The 17,862-nt window shown below is 33.9% G+C and overlaps 1 protein-coding gene across 3 annotated transcripts in view; it reads right to left on the reverse strand.

Moving 5' to 3' along the window:
• Nucleotides 1-17,862, reverse strand: part of SPOCK3 (SPARC (osteonectin), cwcv and kazal like domains proteoglycan 3) — a gene marked incomplete at its 5' end in the record, with an annotated part of 190,426 nt that overhangs the window by 104,544 nt on the left and 68,020 nt on the right. For 2 of the 3 annotated variants that reach the window (XM_080344171.1, XM_080344170.1), the window contains one exon: nucleotides 16,690-16,735. The exons of the other annotated variant lie outside the window; for it this stretch is intronic. In XM_080344171.1, coding sequence (XP_080200297.1) covers nucleotides 16,690-16,735 — 46 coding nt within the window. The remainder of the gene's footprint in view (nucleotides 1-16,689; nucleotides 16,736-17,862) is intronic. 3 annotated transcript variants of the gene reach the window in all.

The following is a 17,862-nucleotide window of genomic DNA, read 5'->3' on the forward strand; positions in this document are numbered from 1 at the left end:
TCCTAAAGAAAAATAAAACCATAAGCCAAAAAGTAATGAAAAAGAAGTAAGAAAGGTAAATGACATTTGATCAGGAGTTTGGAACATTTTTTCACTCAGATGATGGCTGTCATACATACAAGACCTTCTTAAAAGCTGTAAGCCAGGATGCTAATAAAAAAAACCATACTTCCACTCAATCCATTTCTTGTCATTCTTACTATGAAATAATATTATCTACTAAGCTACATTGCACAATAATAATTCAATAAGACATAAATGGTGATGTGTTGGTTCATTAGCAAATTAACCCACAGAAGAGGAAAAGCATCCGTTCGCTAAATTCTGTTGTTGTGTATCTAAGAAAGTACTCACCACCATATTTTTTAAACAATTGCCACTTTCTTACTGTAATCCCCAAATCCTGGTATTTCTACCTTGAAAGTAGTTTCCCTTTCCTGCTTCCTAAGATGTAGCTTGGTTCTTTTGACTCAACATTGAGTGGTGAACAACTACATCATCTGAATTAACTGAGAAATTATAACTCAGATGAGATTTTAGTAAAAGAAGAAGTATACTAAAATATGCAGGTAAGTGATTTGTCTGACTCCATCCTTAAATAAAAATTCTACCTGTAATATGCTAGGTCTCTTATTTCTGCATTGTGGCTGGTCCTTTAGTCATTAATCTATACTCATCTTTGAACCACACTTCAAACTACAAATACTAATTTCTGGCTGCAATACTAGAATCACAGAATAATTTTGGCTGGAAAAATACTCTCAAGATCCTCAAGTCCAACTATTAGAAGAGTCAAACAATCCTTTTTGCTACTTGGTATAGCATATTTCTTGAGTAACTATGACTACATGACAATACAGAAAAGTTTCTGCCATTTTCTGCTCTCACAAGAATCAATTTCTCCCTTCACTGATCTCCATGGTGTCCTTCAGGTAGATCTAAATATTCCAAAACTTTTTTTTTTTTTTAACACCTCTCAAAAAAGACAAAGAACTCACCCTAATAAGTTAAACACCAAAGACTAGCTTAAAGAAATACTAGTGAAAATCTTAAATCACAAAATCAAGTAATAAATCTTCGAACAACTAGAATTCAGTTTTCCTATGTTCATCTTCACCTCAGCATATTACTGTCCAGTCTTCAGTTCTATTTCAGAAATGTTCTTTCCCCTTTTTCAAATTTGCTTATAAAATATATATTTGTATACACATTTCCTGAAAGGAAAGTTAAGTTTCTTCTGTTCTTCATGATCAAAAGTAAACTTTTAACCACACCTCTATTTGAACTTGATGTTAACGTAAGGCTGACTAACGCTGTGCCCAGGAAACAAGAACCAGGCTGATCATTAGTTCCATTTCTGACAGACAACTTTGTGGTGCAAGGTATGATTAAATATAGCCTAAAACAGTTACTTTTTGAGTTTTATTTCCTTCTTAACAATATTTTTAGTATATTCTTAATAACATATTGACAAAGCAGAGAAGTGATAGACTCATTAATATAATAATTCAACACAGAAAGAAAAGAAACATTTTCTTAATTACAACATAGGACATATGCAAATATGCATTCTTCTTCCAGGTATTTTTATTTCTACAGCAAACCAGCCACAACACCACAATGAGACTTCTGTAACAAGTCTGATTACAACAACTCTAAACAAGTGGGAAGCAAGTGCAGCAAAAAGTGACTGAACTAGGATAACAGAGTTTGAGTAAAAATTAACGACAGCGTATTCAGTATCTTTCTCCAATATACTTTAGATTTTTAGAACCCATGTCTAATACTTGTACTGCTTAAAGTCAGACAGAATGTAATGCCAGCTCCTAGTAAGCATGAACAGATTACTACTCAATGTACTGGTCAGAGTCCCTCTTCCTGGAGTGTTCCCTGATAGAGACACTAAGGTAGCAATACTGGAATATGATATTGGCATATCTTCAGATAACTGGTTTGCAAAACTGCATAGGTTAATGGAATAAAAATACATGAGCAAGACAAATCTGGAATCACATAAGGATGCTGAGTTCAGTATCAAGTAGAAAATGTGTTTCAGGAAATGTATGAATGGAGGACATCATGTAACTTCCTATTCCCATTGAAATGGTTATTTCTTTTCCTAAGTTCTTGGGACTCTGAAGGTGTGTTTTGACAACTCTATCAAAATTTAACAAGCCATAACATATTTTTTTGGCAATGTTACAGGCAGAACCCAACTTACAACCAAAAGATGGTACTATCACACTTTGCCTTTATGACAACATAAAGATGGGTATCAAACTAGGGAAGATATCTAGTTTGATAGATTCCACTATTAAAATAAAAAAAAAAGAAGCTGCACACACACACCATGCATCTCTCCAAAAAAAATCACACATGCAAGTAAATGAGCACATTTTAAGGTTAAATATATATACACACACACACACACACACATATATATATATAAAAATTGAATTCAAAGACATGTAACTCGGAGGTCAGATTAGAAAAAGGCTTTGAACACATAAGTGTTGACAGAAAGAAGTGCTAGATTTTGAGAGCACCATCCTAAAAAAAACTGGTGGGAAGAACAAGAGACTATAAGAATTTCATTTAGTTGTGATGCTTTATTAGTTTCCTTATGTATTTAACAGACTTTTTCCACACAAGATAAAACAGATTGTTTAGAATTCTGTGTTAAAAAATACATTTCTGTGCAGAATCTATTCACAAATTCCACCTTTTAAATGAAAGGTAACAACAGGTGTTCATTGGTGAGAACCTAATGTTAACAAAATCAGTACTGCAAGACAGAGTATCTGCAAGGCAGTCACTTCCTGGCCCTATGTTGGTATCAGACTCAGCTGTGTTCTGTCCATTTTTCTCATTTAAGAATTTTCTTTGAATAAAATCTAACAGCTTACAAAAAGGAAAGACATATCCATAAATGTGGCTGACTGATAACACTATGCACACACACATTGTTTGCTTCATTTGCTGTGGAACAGAGAAGTCAGGGTTGATGTGCTGTTTCTCTGAGGGTCAGGGTTTGTTTTATTAACCAAATACTGAACAAAATTTGTGCATGTGCACAAACTTGTGTATTTAAGAGTTAAGATTTTGTCTTGGCAGCTTTGTCCAGCTGCAGAGATTTGAAGAATAGCAAGGGATTTTTTATACCATGTCTACCAATTAGACATTGATGAATATACCAGTGAGTTCATTAACTTCTCAAGAGATATTTCTTTATAACTAACAGCTGACAAGAGAGCCTGAGTGAGATAAGTGTTTTGGACATTCCTAAAGTGAATCATTTCCCCTCCTACCAAAGGTTTACATATACCACTTGGACTGGAAGAGAGGACGCTATCAGTTCCAGAGCATAACCAGACCTTAAAGTATCAGTATTTGCTGACTAGTGATCATCAAGCCCCGCATGAAACTCTGGATAACCTCAGGTGTGGTACACTTTCAATATACAGCAAGAATGGCTGTGGGGTTGTGTGAGCAGCTACTGTGCAAGCAGAGTAAGCCAGCAGAGTCACAAGACCACATCTAGATTCAAAGGCAAGTTGAACCCTCATGGTCTTCCCACTTGCATTAACTCACATTATCTATCAGTGACCTGTTGAACTTCTTGTTCTCTTCAGCTATGAGCACCCACCCCCCCAAAGTCTTTTATCCTCATCTTATGTTTTATACATGGTCTCATATTTTCCTATACGTTTTTGAGAAAATGTCTTAGTTACTGAACCAGTTCTAGTGATGCAGAAGCCACAGAAGAATCTATGTCCTTGGACACATTTTCTGAAAAGTTGTAATATCTTATAACAGCAAGAGAAACCAAATAAATCACTAACATAAAAATATGGATTTTTGGAATGTGAAAAAGTAAACTACCTGAAGGGTCAATGTCTGCTTAGCAAGACATACAATAAAATGCAGAAAGAAATGTTGCTAGAAACTATGAAAAGTGGTGCAAATCTTTCTCTATTTTCTTTCAATATCACATGCTGTAGTCAACCCTATACTATGAAGTACAAAGGATCTAAATTTTATTAATCTATTTTGCACAATCTCACATTTTTGTTTTTAATTTGCTTTTTTTTTAAAAAAAAGCATGGAAATAGCTTGCTTTTTTTAAAACCTGTTTTGCTTCATACTCAGAACAGACAAACAGAAAATTTTCATGGAAAATGAAGGCTAAACCACAAGAAAAACGTTTTACAAAACCATAGTCTGAAGTTTTTCATGTTGGGGAAGAACTATGCTCCCCTTACAATGCAGGGACATGGGTGACTATGTCCAGTCTCTACATGAAGTCATCTTAAATGTCTTAAACTACTACGCAAATGCGTACATTTGTTCCAGGAAAAGTACTATTGATTTCATCTAAACGTATAACTCAGTTAGCTCAGGAAATATGAGTCTTTAATTCTTCACTGTTTCTTCTAGCAATCCCTGAAAAAACATGCTTGCTTTACTCCAGCTCACTCAGAGTATATAGACTCGTACTGGTAACACCACATTATTCCTTTCCATTTCTGTTAAAATAAGCAGCTATGGAATAGTACAATGGTCACACCAGAAATATCACAAGTGCCAAAATCCCATTGTGGAGCCATTTATGTATCCCTCAGAGCTATTTTCTTCAGCATGAAACACACAATAATCAAGGAGTTTTTATTCAATTCATGTTTACTGAAATATCTTCATAATTATGAAGGCTAGGGGTCTTTTTTCTCATAGCTGAAGTGAAAATGTAGATTGTACAGAACAATTATACAGTCATTAAAAACAGATGATGGTTTCCACTATGGTGAGGAGACTCTAGACGTAAGCAATATGTTTATTTAAAGAAATTATTTCTGGCAAGCCTTATTAGTGACTATAATTTATCAGCTGACTTCCTAGAAAGTCAGATATAACCAACTTCTAAAGACACATGTCTGATCTTAGCTTTATTAACTTGATAATATTCAGACTTATTTAGCTCCAAATATTCAGAAAAGTGAACTTGCCACAGGTTATTTGCCTATATCTCTGCTTTACATTTCTCCATGTATAATATTTGTCTAACATAACATCAAATGTTATGTTAATTACATTTCAACAAACAGAAAAATATCATTTTCACAAAAAGTATTACAAAAGCATAAAATACTTCGTTACATCTACTATTTCTCTAAAAACTTACATTCTAAATTAAAAATAATGCGCTCTCTGCTGAAAAATTACGAAATAGAATTAGATCACTTGGTGAATTTTATAGATGGATATGGATTTGTTATTCTCACATGCTAAGGAAGCAATTAATATTCAAAAATTGATTCAGTTATTACTAATGGATCTATTTATTTACAATTCAAATTTGGTAGAGCAATTCAGCAAAGCTTTCCATCATCTCTTCCGTAAGTTAATTTACAGCTAGCACTAGCAGAAGCTGACAGTAGCCAGAACATCATTTTTATTGGAAATATAATAGGAAACCAAGATTATCCAGATATAACATAGCAATCTTCTTAACAGGAGCTCTGTAGCAGAAACCACAGTAAATTACCATTATTTCACAATCTGCTGGGTGCATTCTGACATGTTCCTCATTTTCTATACCCAGCAAAACAAAAGGGGAAAAAAGGTTAAGGACAAAGTTTTCACACTGAAATTCTATTTCCCTCTTCTAAAGCTTGTGATTCATTTCTGACGGGCAAAATAAGAACCAGCTAGACAACTTGCTTTACTACATTTCCCGTAACTTAAGCTATGTTTTGAGTATCCCATGAGTGGTTTAGTTCCTCTAGTTTAAAAGGCAGGTCTGACTTCTTTGCTTTCAAAGCTTTCACATTTGACAATGGGGGGAGAAAAATATAAATGATCTAAAAGTTTTAACTAAAATATTAATAATTAGGTCAAATGCCTAGGCTACAACCCTAGGCAGATAGACACCTACAGAGGAATGACTCATATTGCCTGATTCAATAAACCACACAGTTCCTGAAGATATAATACCTACAAGCCATCAGTGTCTTCTCCATTTAGAAAGATGGTGGTTTCTTACCTCATCAAGAAATGTGTTGGGTTTAGAGAGATGAGCAGAATCCCAGCATCACAATTTCCAGAAGCAATAGCGAGGAGCGCAAGGCAGAGCACTTAAACACTCAGTTGATACTGTCAGCTAACAGGGAATCCAGATAAATGTTAAACAACAGTAAACAGTGATGGTGGTTATTTTTTGCCTAAATCATACAGTGATTGGCACCCAAAATTTGAATCCATGCATATAGGTTCTCCTCAGCTACAGATGGTTTGAATCCACACTACTGTGGATTCATAGCAAGACATTCCTATTTTCCTATATAACACATTTACTGAGAATAAACACCTTTTAACTTCAACAGAAAAATGACTTGTTGTGCAGGTAACAATCTGAGATTCATAAATAAAAATGAGAGAATAAATAAGAAATAGCCTACTTCAGTAACCTGATGGGAATGTTCTGAAAAACAAGAATCTCAAATTTTTGTTTCTTTTCCCAGGGACTGTATTTGCCATTTAAGGTTCCCTATCGTAACATGAAAAGCAGAATGGGCAGCTACAGCTGGGCATTCACAAGAGGAATCTTCCTGTATATTTGTTCTGTCTGGCCACATTAATCTATAACTTCAGTAAGAAGGAAGGAGAGAAGGTTTTTCTGTAGGTGGTCAAGCAAGTAATTAGGAGTTTAGATTCAACCACCTGAATGTTACAGGCAGTCTACGAGTCTGATTTCTAACTTGAGAGCAAATGCTTCAGTCACCAAGGTGGCTGTGTGCATGCTGGTTGCTTCTACCCAAGAAACACCTACTGTCATTACTGGTCAGGAGTCTCCATACTGATGCATGAGGGTCAATTGTGTAAAGCCACTTATTAGGCTTCTGTTCAGATGTGTCGCTGTTCCTAGCATTTTACATTACTAAGCTCTGGTACATTAGCACTGAGTCTCAAGTTGCCCTGTAATGGTTGCAATTATGCAAGATAGAGTTCTTGTGAGCAAAAAAAAAAATCTAATGCCGAGCTAGTATTACCTGACACATAAAGTACTGCCATATTTCCCTTTTCCTCACTTTGCCATTCAAGTTTCAAAAATATGTATATAAAAACACATTAATACTGACTCATAATATGCAACTTGCTATTCTGTATACTGTTAATGTAAGTTAAAATAATTGCTCAAAAAATAAAATAAAAGCTGGCAGTCTCTGTTCTTCCTCTGGAAGCCTGATCTCTTTTTCACAATTTCAAAATCCTTCACTCATTCTTTCTCCACTCCCTTTAAAACAATCATCTTCATTGAGCCACACATTTTTTAGTCATTCATGCAGAGGTGTAACCTTTATATGTCCTAATCTACCCTTGCATTCTAGCTCACAGAAGAGCAGGTATTTGTGTCCTGGAGAAGCTGTAGCGGACATGTTCCATCAAGAGTTCCTTCGTTACTGTACTCTCTGACTGAGAAACATTACTCTCAGTAACCCCAACAAGATAATATTAGGGATGAGAAAGTTTTCCAAGTGGGCAGATTCCAGGATGAACAATTATGACATCATTTATATCATAAAAATATGTCTATGTGAGTGCATGTTACTGCATGACTAAATGTGTGTAAAACAGCTGGGAGCCATCTGTGTATCACTTTTTTTTCTTAAATATAACTGTTTAAAAAAAATCTTAGTTAAAAGACTCTTGTACTGCTGAATGTCAAATAACTGGTATATCATTTAATGACCTCCTAGTTTTTTTCTAAATATTCATTCATTAAATCTCTAAAATAATCAAAAAATACCACCTACTGGGACAACTTTTGCCCAAGTTTGGCATTTCTGGCCTGCTTACTTCGTCTGAAATGCAAACTGTGTGCTTAGCAACATGCACTGATGCACTTCATTGTCTTTCAGTACTGCTGAAACCAATGTGCATTAGGTTTCTCATCTATGAAACAGAGATGTTGCAACTCTTCATATACTGATGCTTATTAAATGTTTTGGTATCTTTACTATTAAACTTTCACTTGAAATCTGCAGAAATTAACAGACATTACACTACCATAGGCTGTAATTTTCCTAGCAGAGTTTACACCTGAACAAAGGTTGTATTTAGTCCTAATTATGTTGTCAGGTTTTGGGCAAAGATATGAGTGGATGAAAAACAAAATCTAAAACCTTCCTTTCAAGATTTTAAGAACAGTTACTGACTCCAAATTTCTCAGATGTTCAGTGCTTACCTGCAGACTTTCAAAAGGTATTTCAGCAATACTATCATTTAAAAAAAAAAAAAAAAAAAGACTCCACCAAAAATAAAACCTAATCAAACACCACACACTCTTTTTGCCCTCAAGAGGTAAGGTACCCCAAAAACTCTAGTTACCTTTGACAACATTTGTCCAGGCCCACAGCCTGAAGTGACCACATTTTTCTTTCTTCAATGATTAGCAGTAACAGTTTCGTAATTTCTAAATTACAATAAATAAATACTCAAATACTCCAAAAATATCCAAAACCAGCTATGACTTCTAGAAATACATGTGCATAGTTGGCTACCAACCTTCACGATTTCAGCAGCTTTAGGGAAGGACTTTTTTTTTTTTCTTTTTCTTTTTTTTTTTAAACACAATGTCCAACTTCCTTGATTTGGCAGAAAGAAATAACACCTTAAGGTTACCTGAAAGGTCACTACTAAGCACTTAAACATTATATTATCTTTTCTGAAATATACTGAATCATAATTTAGAGACATGGTGCCTCATTAGAACTGACCTCTGGGTTCTCCAACTCTGACAATCAGGGGAAAGAAACATCTGCATACTTATGACAGCAAAAAGGCATCATCTTGAAACTTCTTCCACCTATTATCTCACATGCCAAGATGATTACCCTTGCAAAACAGCATGCTATAAGATGTATTATAATATAATTCCAGTATCTTAGAGAACTGCTCTATTTCTGTATTTAATTATGTATTTTTATGTTAAAATAAAGAGGGCATTTTAATCAGATTTTTTACTGCAATCCACTTCATCTTTTAACTTTTTTAAACCAACTAAGCCAGAATCCAGCAGACTATTCATATAAAATATCTAATACATCAGCAATATGCATATATATGTATTTTGAAGAGCCTGGTATAACAAAAGTAATCAGAAAATGTATTTGTGATAAAACTGAATGAAAATTTCTACATAAAATATATTCTGTGAAGAATTCACAAAAGTTGAAATCATATCTTGCATCACAATATACAGAGCACATTAATTTTTAAGTCAGTTAAGCTTTTGTATACATTCTGGCTAAGATAAACAATCTAGGAGATGTTCTTTGAGCTTAAAATACTGAAATTAATGGTAATTCTCATATGCTTCAGTTTTGCAGTATTTATAAAGATATTTCACTGTTACAGGATGACAACCACAAATATACCAAACCTGTAAAAGTTTGAAGTAGATTTAAGTGGCTAATAGGAAATAAATAAATAAATAAATAAATAAATAAATATTTTTTATATATATGAACTTATCTTCTTTAAAATGATAAATGCAAAGCAATTGGACCTACTGCATTAAAAAATCAGTTCATAACATTCTTTCCAGGGTTTATCTTGGATGCCTAGATTCATGTTTGCATAAAACATTTCTGGTCTCCAGATGCAGAGAACACTATAGTTTGGAAATACAGACAGCACTCCAGGTCTTCTGCAGTTACTAGCCTGTAATAAAGCAATCTACAATTTCAGTCCCTTTTCAGTATGTACCTGTGTGTCCTGACTCTCAGTTCTCAACACCTGGCATAGCACAGAAAAGGAGGGCCTTGCATATTCCCAGTACATGGACAGGCTGGAGAGGAGAGTAGGAACACTGGAGATAAGAAGTCAAGCAAGATGACCTCAGAGCGTGCAATGCTTCAGGACAGAGCATTCCACAGCCAAGCCTGGCCTTTGTCTCCAAAAGGCACCTTGACTCAACACTTTGAAAGCTTATACTTACTTTTTCTATTAGCAGATAAATACAAAAAAGTGTCCAGCAAATACCAGTGAGCATTTTACAACCTGGTTTTATTAATATCACAAATATTTTTATAGTACCAATATTCATATTTTATCTGACCTACAGATACTTTTTGCAATTTTTGCCCAAGTCTTGTTTTGAAATTATTAAGGCTGTACCTAGGCTGTACCTATGGTTGGACTCTGATTGTGAGGGTCTCTTCCAAACAAAATGATTCTGTTCTATGATTCTGTCAGTTTCACAGTAAATGTTTCAATATGTGAGGCAATCCATTTGTTTCCATCCATAAGTATATTTTTATGAACAAAATGTTAGTTTAAAACCTGTGACTTGGAGGTGACTTACAGAGAGAAAGTCTCATTTTAAATGAGACATAGCTAAATAAAAAACAAAGCCTGAATATATTTAATTACATATCATGTAGTATACAAGAGCAGAGTGAATATTCCAGAATTATACCCACCCTCCTTCCTTCCCTCCCTTCCTCCTCTTTAAAGAACTTAAAGTAGCCTCTATGGAAAAAAAACCTAAATTCACAAATGTAACTGCTGTATCTGCCCTTTAGTCTGTCTCACTGATTCTCAAATCTAATATATTCAAGGTTCAAATAATAAAATGTTTTTTATTTACTGCTGGACATGCAGATTCTGACATGAGAGGTTTCTTAGAATGTCACAGATGCTAATAAAACAATTTCTGTTAATTAAATAAGAAGTTGAGGCACAATCCTGAAATCCTATTATTCTCTCACAATCCTGTCCATCAAAATGCAAGGACAATGCAGACATTACTAACAAGAATTTTACATGCCAATGACATACTGCAACTTATTTGTCCTGGGATGTATGTTCATTACACAGTGTACATAAAAAATTAGTAAAGAGTTACATATATGTGAACAAGAGATAAACAGGATTACAGAAACAGACAAGAAAAACCTTAGTTAAGAAGGAAGGAAACGGGTTATAAATCTGAGGCAATTAAATAAAAAGGGGTTGAAAGGCAACTTTGAACATTTAAAATGTGCTTTAAGAACTGTCATTCTTCTATTGAAGTTCAAGAAAACTATGTACATGTTTTTTTCTTCTTTACATTCTTTGTTGGGTGTTTGTTTTTTAAAGGTATTCATTAAACTATTTCTTTTTCCCTCACCACTAGACAGTAACATGTGATTTCAGATTACATATTCTTAATGACTTCCTCTATTAGCTATTTTACAAGCTTTTGTATTAAATTCCTGTGGCAAACATAAAGTTCATTAGGCCATTAAGTGAGCCTGCAAAGCAGCAGTCCTAGTACACACCAAAACATTTTCAAGCACACAGTCCTCTGGGAGTGATGGCACCTGTGACTCAAGGCAGTTAACTGGGACATCCCAGCACAGCAGGCAAAAGTTGGACTTCAAAAATGAAGAGATTTGCAGAACTAAAGTTTAGCAGGTTTGAGAATGCAAAGAAATGGTTCCATGCACCCTTTGCTGCCAGCTAAAGAAGGTCTGGCACTCCAGCTCTAGCCAGTCACAGTAGCCGTGTGCCACATTTCTGGTTTTCTATGCTTGGGTATGAATGATTTAGCCAGATTAAAAACAAACAAGCAAACAAACAAACAAGATCCCAGCACTTTTTAATTTATCTTATGACAACTAAAGAATCAGTGACTCTACAGACGTAATATCAGGGCACAAAGAAAGGGTGTCAGAGGAGCAGGAATGAGTGGTGAAACTGCTACTGAAGGCAAGCAAAATCTGTTATTATGGGCTGGTTCAGCCTCACGAAAAACCCTTTATACAGCCTTTCTTAAAACAGCTGTAAGAATTTAGAATCCATGCAATGATTCTACACAGATAAATACTGAAACAATTTGAGATCCACAGCTAGAGAAACAGCTGCATACTACTCAATGAACCTGAGTTAGGAGCCACGACTGTGAACAGTATAGGACAAGTCACTTTTGTGGTGTAAGCACAGTAGAGAAATTTATAAAAGAGAAATAATGAAGAATCACTGAAAAGCTGTTAAAAATATTTCATGCTTATTTACTAAGACTGGTCTATATTTAAAATCATATGTAACACATTTTAATTGCAAAGTACTCTAATTTGTCTTAAAAGTCATGAATATATTCCTAGTTTTAAAACATCAATTTATTTCCTATAAAAACTAGATCATAAATACATATATCAAATGTAGCCAAGTTAAGTCTGCGTGACTGTTTTAACAGTCTTCAACTAATGGATCTTCATTAACTCCCATGTAGCTTCCCAGGGCCTGCAACTGAGTGAATTAAATGATTTTATTCAATATGACTCTGAATGATTTCAGTTCACAGTACATAAAAATATTCAGAAATTATAGATATGTGTTTGCATGAACCTCCACATCCTTAGCTACCCAAATTATTACAGAACTAGGTAGATGAAACATAAAGAGCTAAAAGGCAAAGGCTCAACTAAAATGTAAGTGTTTGTAATTATTTCAAAATCTATTTCTGCTGTAAAATGGTATCTACAATATTTCTGCTGTAAACAGACATCTAATATAACCTGATATTATAAAGGCAAAAACCAGTTCAGTGGAATGCTCTACAAGAAATGTTATAAATATATCTACAAACCAACTATATCTTCAGGGTGTTCATCCTCCATGGAAATGTCATTTCATATTTTTTCCATTACATGGAAATACTCCACTGTTCCTCCAAGGTATTTCTATTGAGCAAAGGAAAACATCCTTTGCACTTTAAAAAATTACGCTAGTGTCTCTGTGTATGCAGTTTTATTCAATAGCTACACCCTCCAAGCTTTGCTACCATCTGTAGTCTAAAAATAATATGTGCCAAAAATATCCTGCATATTTTTATCTGATGTAAAAGTGGTATATGAAGAAAACGTGTTAGCAACTATGGTTTTTAATTTGAGAAAACATTGATAAAACATACATCAAAGCTACTAAAATATCCAACTTGGCATAGCCCAAAACACAAAACATCTGCTTGTTTCTAAAACCACTGAAAGGATAAAACTTGCCTTTTAGAAGCAACTGAAATACAATTAATACAACATTCAGATTCATTCCAATAATAATATCTGCCCCACATGACTGTTTATTAAGAATTTACATTGTGATATTTATAGAAATACATAAATATGTGTGTGTATATATATCTAGTCAAAACATGTATTTAAATACATTTTTCTATGTTACATGTATATAAGAAAAAGAGAGTTCAATGGGAACAAGTATTTGGAAAATGTCAGATGTTGCTTTAAGGAACAGTATTGATGGATTGCAATGCAACTTATAATATTTTTCCCTCTTTTAAAATAACCTAGATTTTGCAGACCAGGAGTAAATATCACTATGCATTTCACAGTAAGGGCTAACCTCCTGGAATGCTCAGACATATCTTCATGTAACCCCTCTTATTGATGCTAATGGAATTACATAGATCTGTATAGTGAGTAATTTTAGCCTTTCACTGCAAGTATATTTCTACATATTAAAAAGTTGTTGTTGAAGTGTCATGTTTTTATTTGGGACAATGTTTTTTAAGGAATACTCTCACTTGAGAGAGTAGCTGCTGCACAAACCAGAATGGCAATAACAGGAGATTGAATGGGAAACCGTCATAAAGATTCTCTAACACAGACTGCTTGGATTGCAACAAAACCCGATAGGTCACAGGACTTCACAGTCAGTCATTTGTCATGTCTCCATTTATTGTTTTGAATAGTTCACTTTGGTAAAAGAAAAAAAAAAATAAAATAAATTAAAAACCTGTAAGTCTACATGTACAGCCACTGAGGTAAAAATGCTAATTAATAGTTAAACCCTATCTAACTTTAAACTTAGGAGTGAAGTGGCACACAACTGAGGTGGAAGGGTGCTGGTGCAGTGCTTATGGCACTGCCCTGGAACAACACGTACAGACTACCAGAACGTACACCTAAAACTTGGAAAAAAGTGAGAGCTGGTAGACTATAAAAACTATCTCAATTAAATAATATGATGAAAAAAATACGTGCTGATTTTGTCACTGCTGTCTCTTTTATTAGCGAACATAAGGAATCATAAAGGACTAGATTTCTTCAGTAAATCATGGACATATTCAGTCCTAAGGAACTGACATTTGCAAGGTTGCCACACTTACAAAGTACGAATGGCTCTTCCCACAAAATATCACCCAAGATCACTTTTCCCATTTGATGAGAGAGTCTCGAATGTATCAACAAGCACATGGTACTTCCATAGTTATATTTATTTTCAGGAATATTTTCCTATGTTTCAAAAAAATGCTTTCCGATGGCAACCAGAAATAAGAGGAAGTCAGTTCTTACAACATGGAGACCAAGATATCGACTCGGAAAACTTTGTCTGTCTCTTGTTGTATCTTCCAGATCTAGTCAATGATGTTATCTACAGACTTTCAACCAAACAACAGCATGCAAGCCTCTGCTTAATAAATAATATCTGTATGTCAGAGTCTAGAAAATATCTAATTCTTAAGAAACACTAAATCTTTTGACATGCAGCACAATTCAATATCATTGCTAAATTCAATACAAAGACTGTAGCAGTTATTGCAAAAAAAGTGAAAGGCAATGCACTGGCAGGTAACAATACCTGATACTCTTTAAATGATAGATCGACAAATTAAGACACTGGCAATAGTTTTTAAATAACAAAACTGCAGTGTACCTTTTATTATTGAAAAGTGTTCCCAGCTAGCATTATTCGGTTTTCAGTTATAAATTACACAGTAAAATGTAGATAGAAGAACTACCCAGAAAATGCATTTCACTCTTCAATGTTAATGTTCAGTTAACAAGGACATGAAAATAGAAAGTTGAACTCTGTAGGCATGCTGTTAAAATATTCACACTACTCAATACACAATGCATTTTGCGAACAAGTTAGGACAGATAACCTTAACATGTTTTCTTAGTTGGGTTGTTTGCAAATTCAGAAAAGTATTCTATAAACATTAGCATCGGGATCTCCAAAGAACTCAGAGTAATAGAACAAGCCAGGTTGTGTAAGAGTGTAAATGTGGTGGAAAAAAATAATACTTCAGCATAACTTCTGAAAAACTAACAGCAAACTGGGAGAAACACAACAAACAAAAAACAAACAAACAAAACAACAGCAAACACCACACACCAACACATCTCAAGTATGTGATAACAAAAAATTAAAAAGTCACAAGAAAAATTTACAGTGTATCAAAGTCAATGTCTTCTGATGAAAGATTTTACCACCAGTAAGTCACTAAATTATAATCTAGTTCTCAAACTAAAAATGTATTTGCAGACCATGTCCCTCTATTAAAAAGAGAAAAACAAACAAATAAACAAACAAACACAAAAAACCAAACCAAACAAGAAAATGAATAGACTAAAGGTAATTTGTAGTGAAGTGATAATTCTGCTTCTTAGATGAGGTACTTCACTAAAAGAAAGGAACATTTTTATCTGAGGAGCCTAAAGTCAAGTACTTTTTCCTAATGTATTAGTATATAATGAGGAGAGATGCATGATCTGTGAAATAGGCTGCCATGGATCAAGATTACCACTTACAGATTTTCACCAAACCAGAAGAAAATCACCACAATTCACAGAGTAGTGATAACATAAATGTGACATTTTTCCCCTCCATCTACTCCTCTCTTCCACAAACTGGCAAAACAAGCCAGGTACATTCATTTAAGAAATTAAAGGATTTCCTTTCACAGGTGTACCACAGTAATCCTGAATTAAAGTGACAAAGGCATAGAACATGGTGGAAAGTCCATCTCCAAGAGATGTCGTTGTAATAAAATACAATTCATTATAGATCTTCGTTAAAAGTCAGTATCTGTTATGCAGAACATTCTTTAAATTAAGTAAACATTATTTTTGCAATACATTTTAATCTCAGTCTCTAGTGTACAAGCCCCTACACTGTTTCTTCATTGCATTTGTGCCATTGGAATTATCAGAAGAGAAAAAGTCTCTGAAGTGCTCCTGGAAATAATTAAAAAAAATAAAAGGATCAAGTAGTCATATACTTTGAAACAACATACATGAAGTGGATTATATTGATGAGCCTGCAGAGGTAATGTTTAATATGAAAATTTGCTGTGTTTCCTCAAATTATTTTAAGGCTGAAATTGTTGTACTGTAGCATTCTCTAAGCTCCATCTGTGTTTTGCCTCAAGACAGATCACGTGAACATGACAGAGACTTCCAAAACTGTTTTTCCAGATCTTCCTTTATCAGTGGATATAAAGTGATTTTCAACACTTTAATGATTTTTTTTTTTTTAAACAGCAAAAGACAAAAATCAGACTGTATGTCTGTTCTTCAGATGTCCTACTGAAAATGCAAAAGTGCTTAAATATATAAATAAAACAAAACAGAACCACCCAAACCCCATTAACTTGTTCATATGAGGGGAGCTTCAGGCTACTTTGGAGCTTCCTAATGCACACATCTCTGTCTCTAATCAACAAAAGTTTCCAAAAATCACAGATATAAAATGATGATTAGGCTCAATTTCTGGTCCTCTTTAAAGTGATCACTTAAAGAGGGAGAAAATGACAAATTCACAGAATTCTGCAGGTATTCTAGAACAGGAGCACAATCACAAATACTTAAATTTTAACCTGTAAAAAAAATAGTAGCAAAATCTTACCTTGATCGAATGGTTTACCCGGACTCCATGTGCGAAAATAATCATCCTGGAAGGACAAACAACCTACATTTAGTAAAATGTAAGGAATCAATGTATATATGAAAAACTCACAGAATCATGAAAGACAGAAGATGTATACCAACCTCAACTTCCTAGAAAAGGCAAGCAGTAAAAGACAAATGAGAAAAATATTACAGTCATCATAATGGGACAAATTACCCACAAAAAATAAAACAAAGTAATTCAGAGGGCATTTGAATTAATTAAGTAAAAATGCTACTCAAACAATGTTACTTACTAGCATTTAGAACAGAAAAAGTATTTGTCACAGTACTTATATAGGTAACACTTCTAACATTGCTTTTTAAATGTTACAGTAGTTTTCCCGTACTTTAAGTTCTATGATACTGAAAAATTTATTTATGTTTTCTATTACTGATTTTTCAAAACTCAAGCTCCAAAGTCATAATCAATAAATATATTTTAAAGAATGATACATAGATTTTTTAAAAACATATACTGTTATGTAGCTTTCAACTGCATCAGTGAGACCTGTCATTAAGTCTAATTAGCTCTATTTTCTACAAATCATCTTCCTAAACATAAAATATCCTACTGATTATGTCATCAGCTGTATTAGACTACAATTTCAAGAAGGAAAAGCTTGAATTAAATAAGTTGCTTTCAATATTTTAATAAGTTTGATAATAAATTACAAATTCATAGCTGAGACGTACGTAAACTGATCTGCACAGCTCAGGTAATAGGTGGAACAGGAAAATTACTAGAATTATTTATTATCATGTCTTAATTTGCTGTTCTCTAGAACAAAGCATTGAAAAGATTGTACAAACATTTTAATGTCTCTATAAATTAAGGTTCACAAACTGCAGTGGGCCTATTGTCACAGTCCAGCAGTTCCATCCCACTTGCTAGAAGATCACAAATATCACCATAGAGAAACCTCAGTTTATAAAAAGTTTAAATACTGGAAAAATCTGAGTCTCATACATGAAAGTGGTAAAATCTCTTTCCATTACTATTAAGTCAGTAATGTTCACCCACAATGAGCCTATTCAGAAAATATTAAAATGCTGAAAAGTTAGAATAACTAGAACATAAGACTTTGAGAACAACAGAGCAGTCATCCTGAGTGAGATCAAAATCCCTTCT

The sequence above is a fragment of the Nesoenas mayeri genome (genome assembly GCF_963082525.1).
Source record: "Nesoenas mayeri genome assembly, chromosome: 4".
In the NCBI taxonomy this organism is placed as follows: domain Eukaryota; kingdom Metazoa; phylum Chordata; class Aves; order Columbiformes; family Columbidae; genus Nesoenas; species Nesoenas mayeri.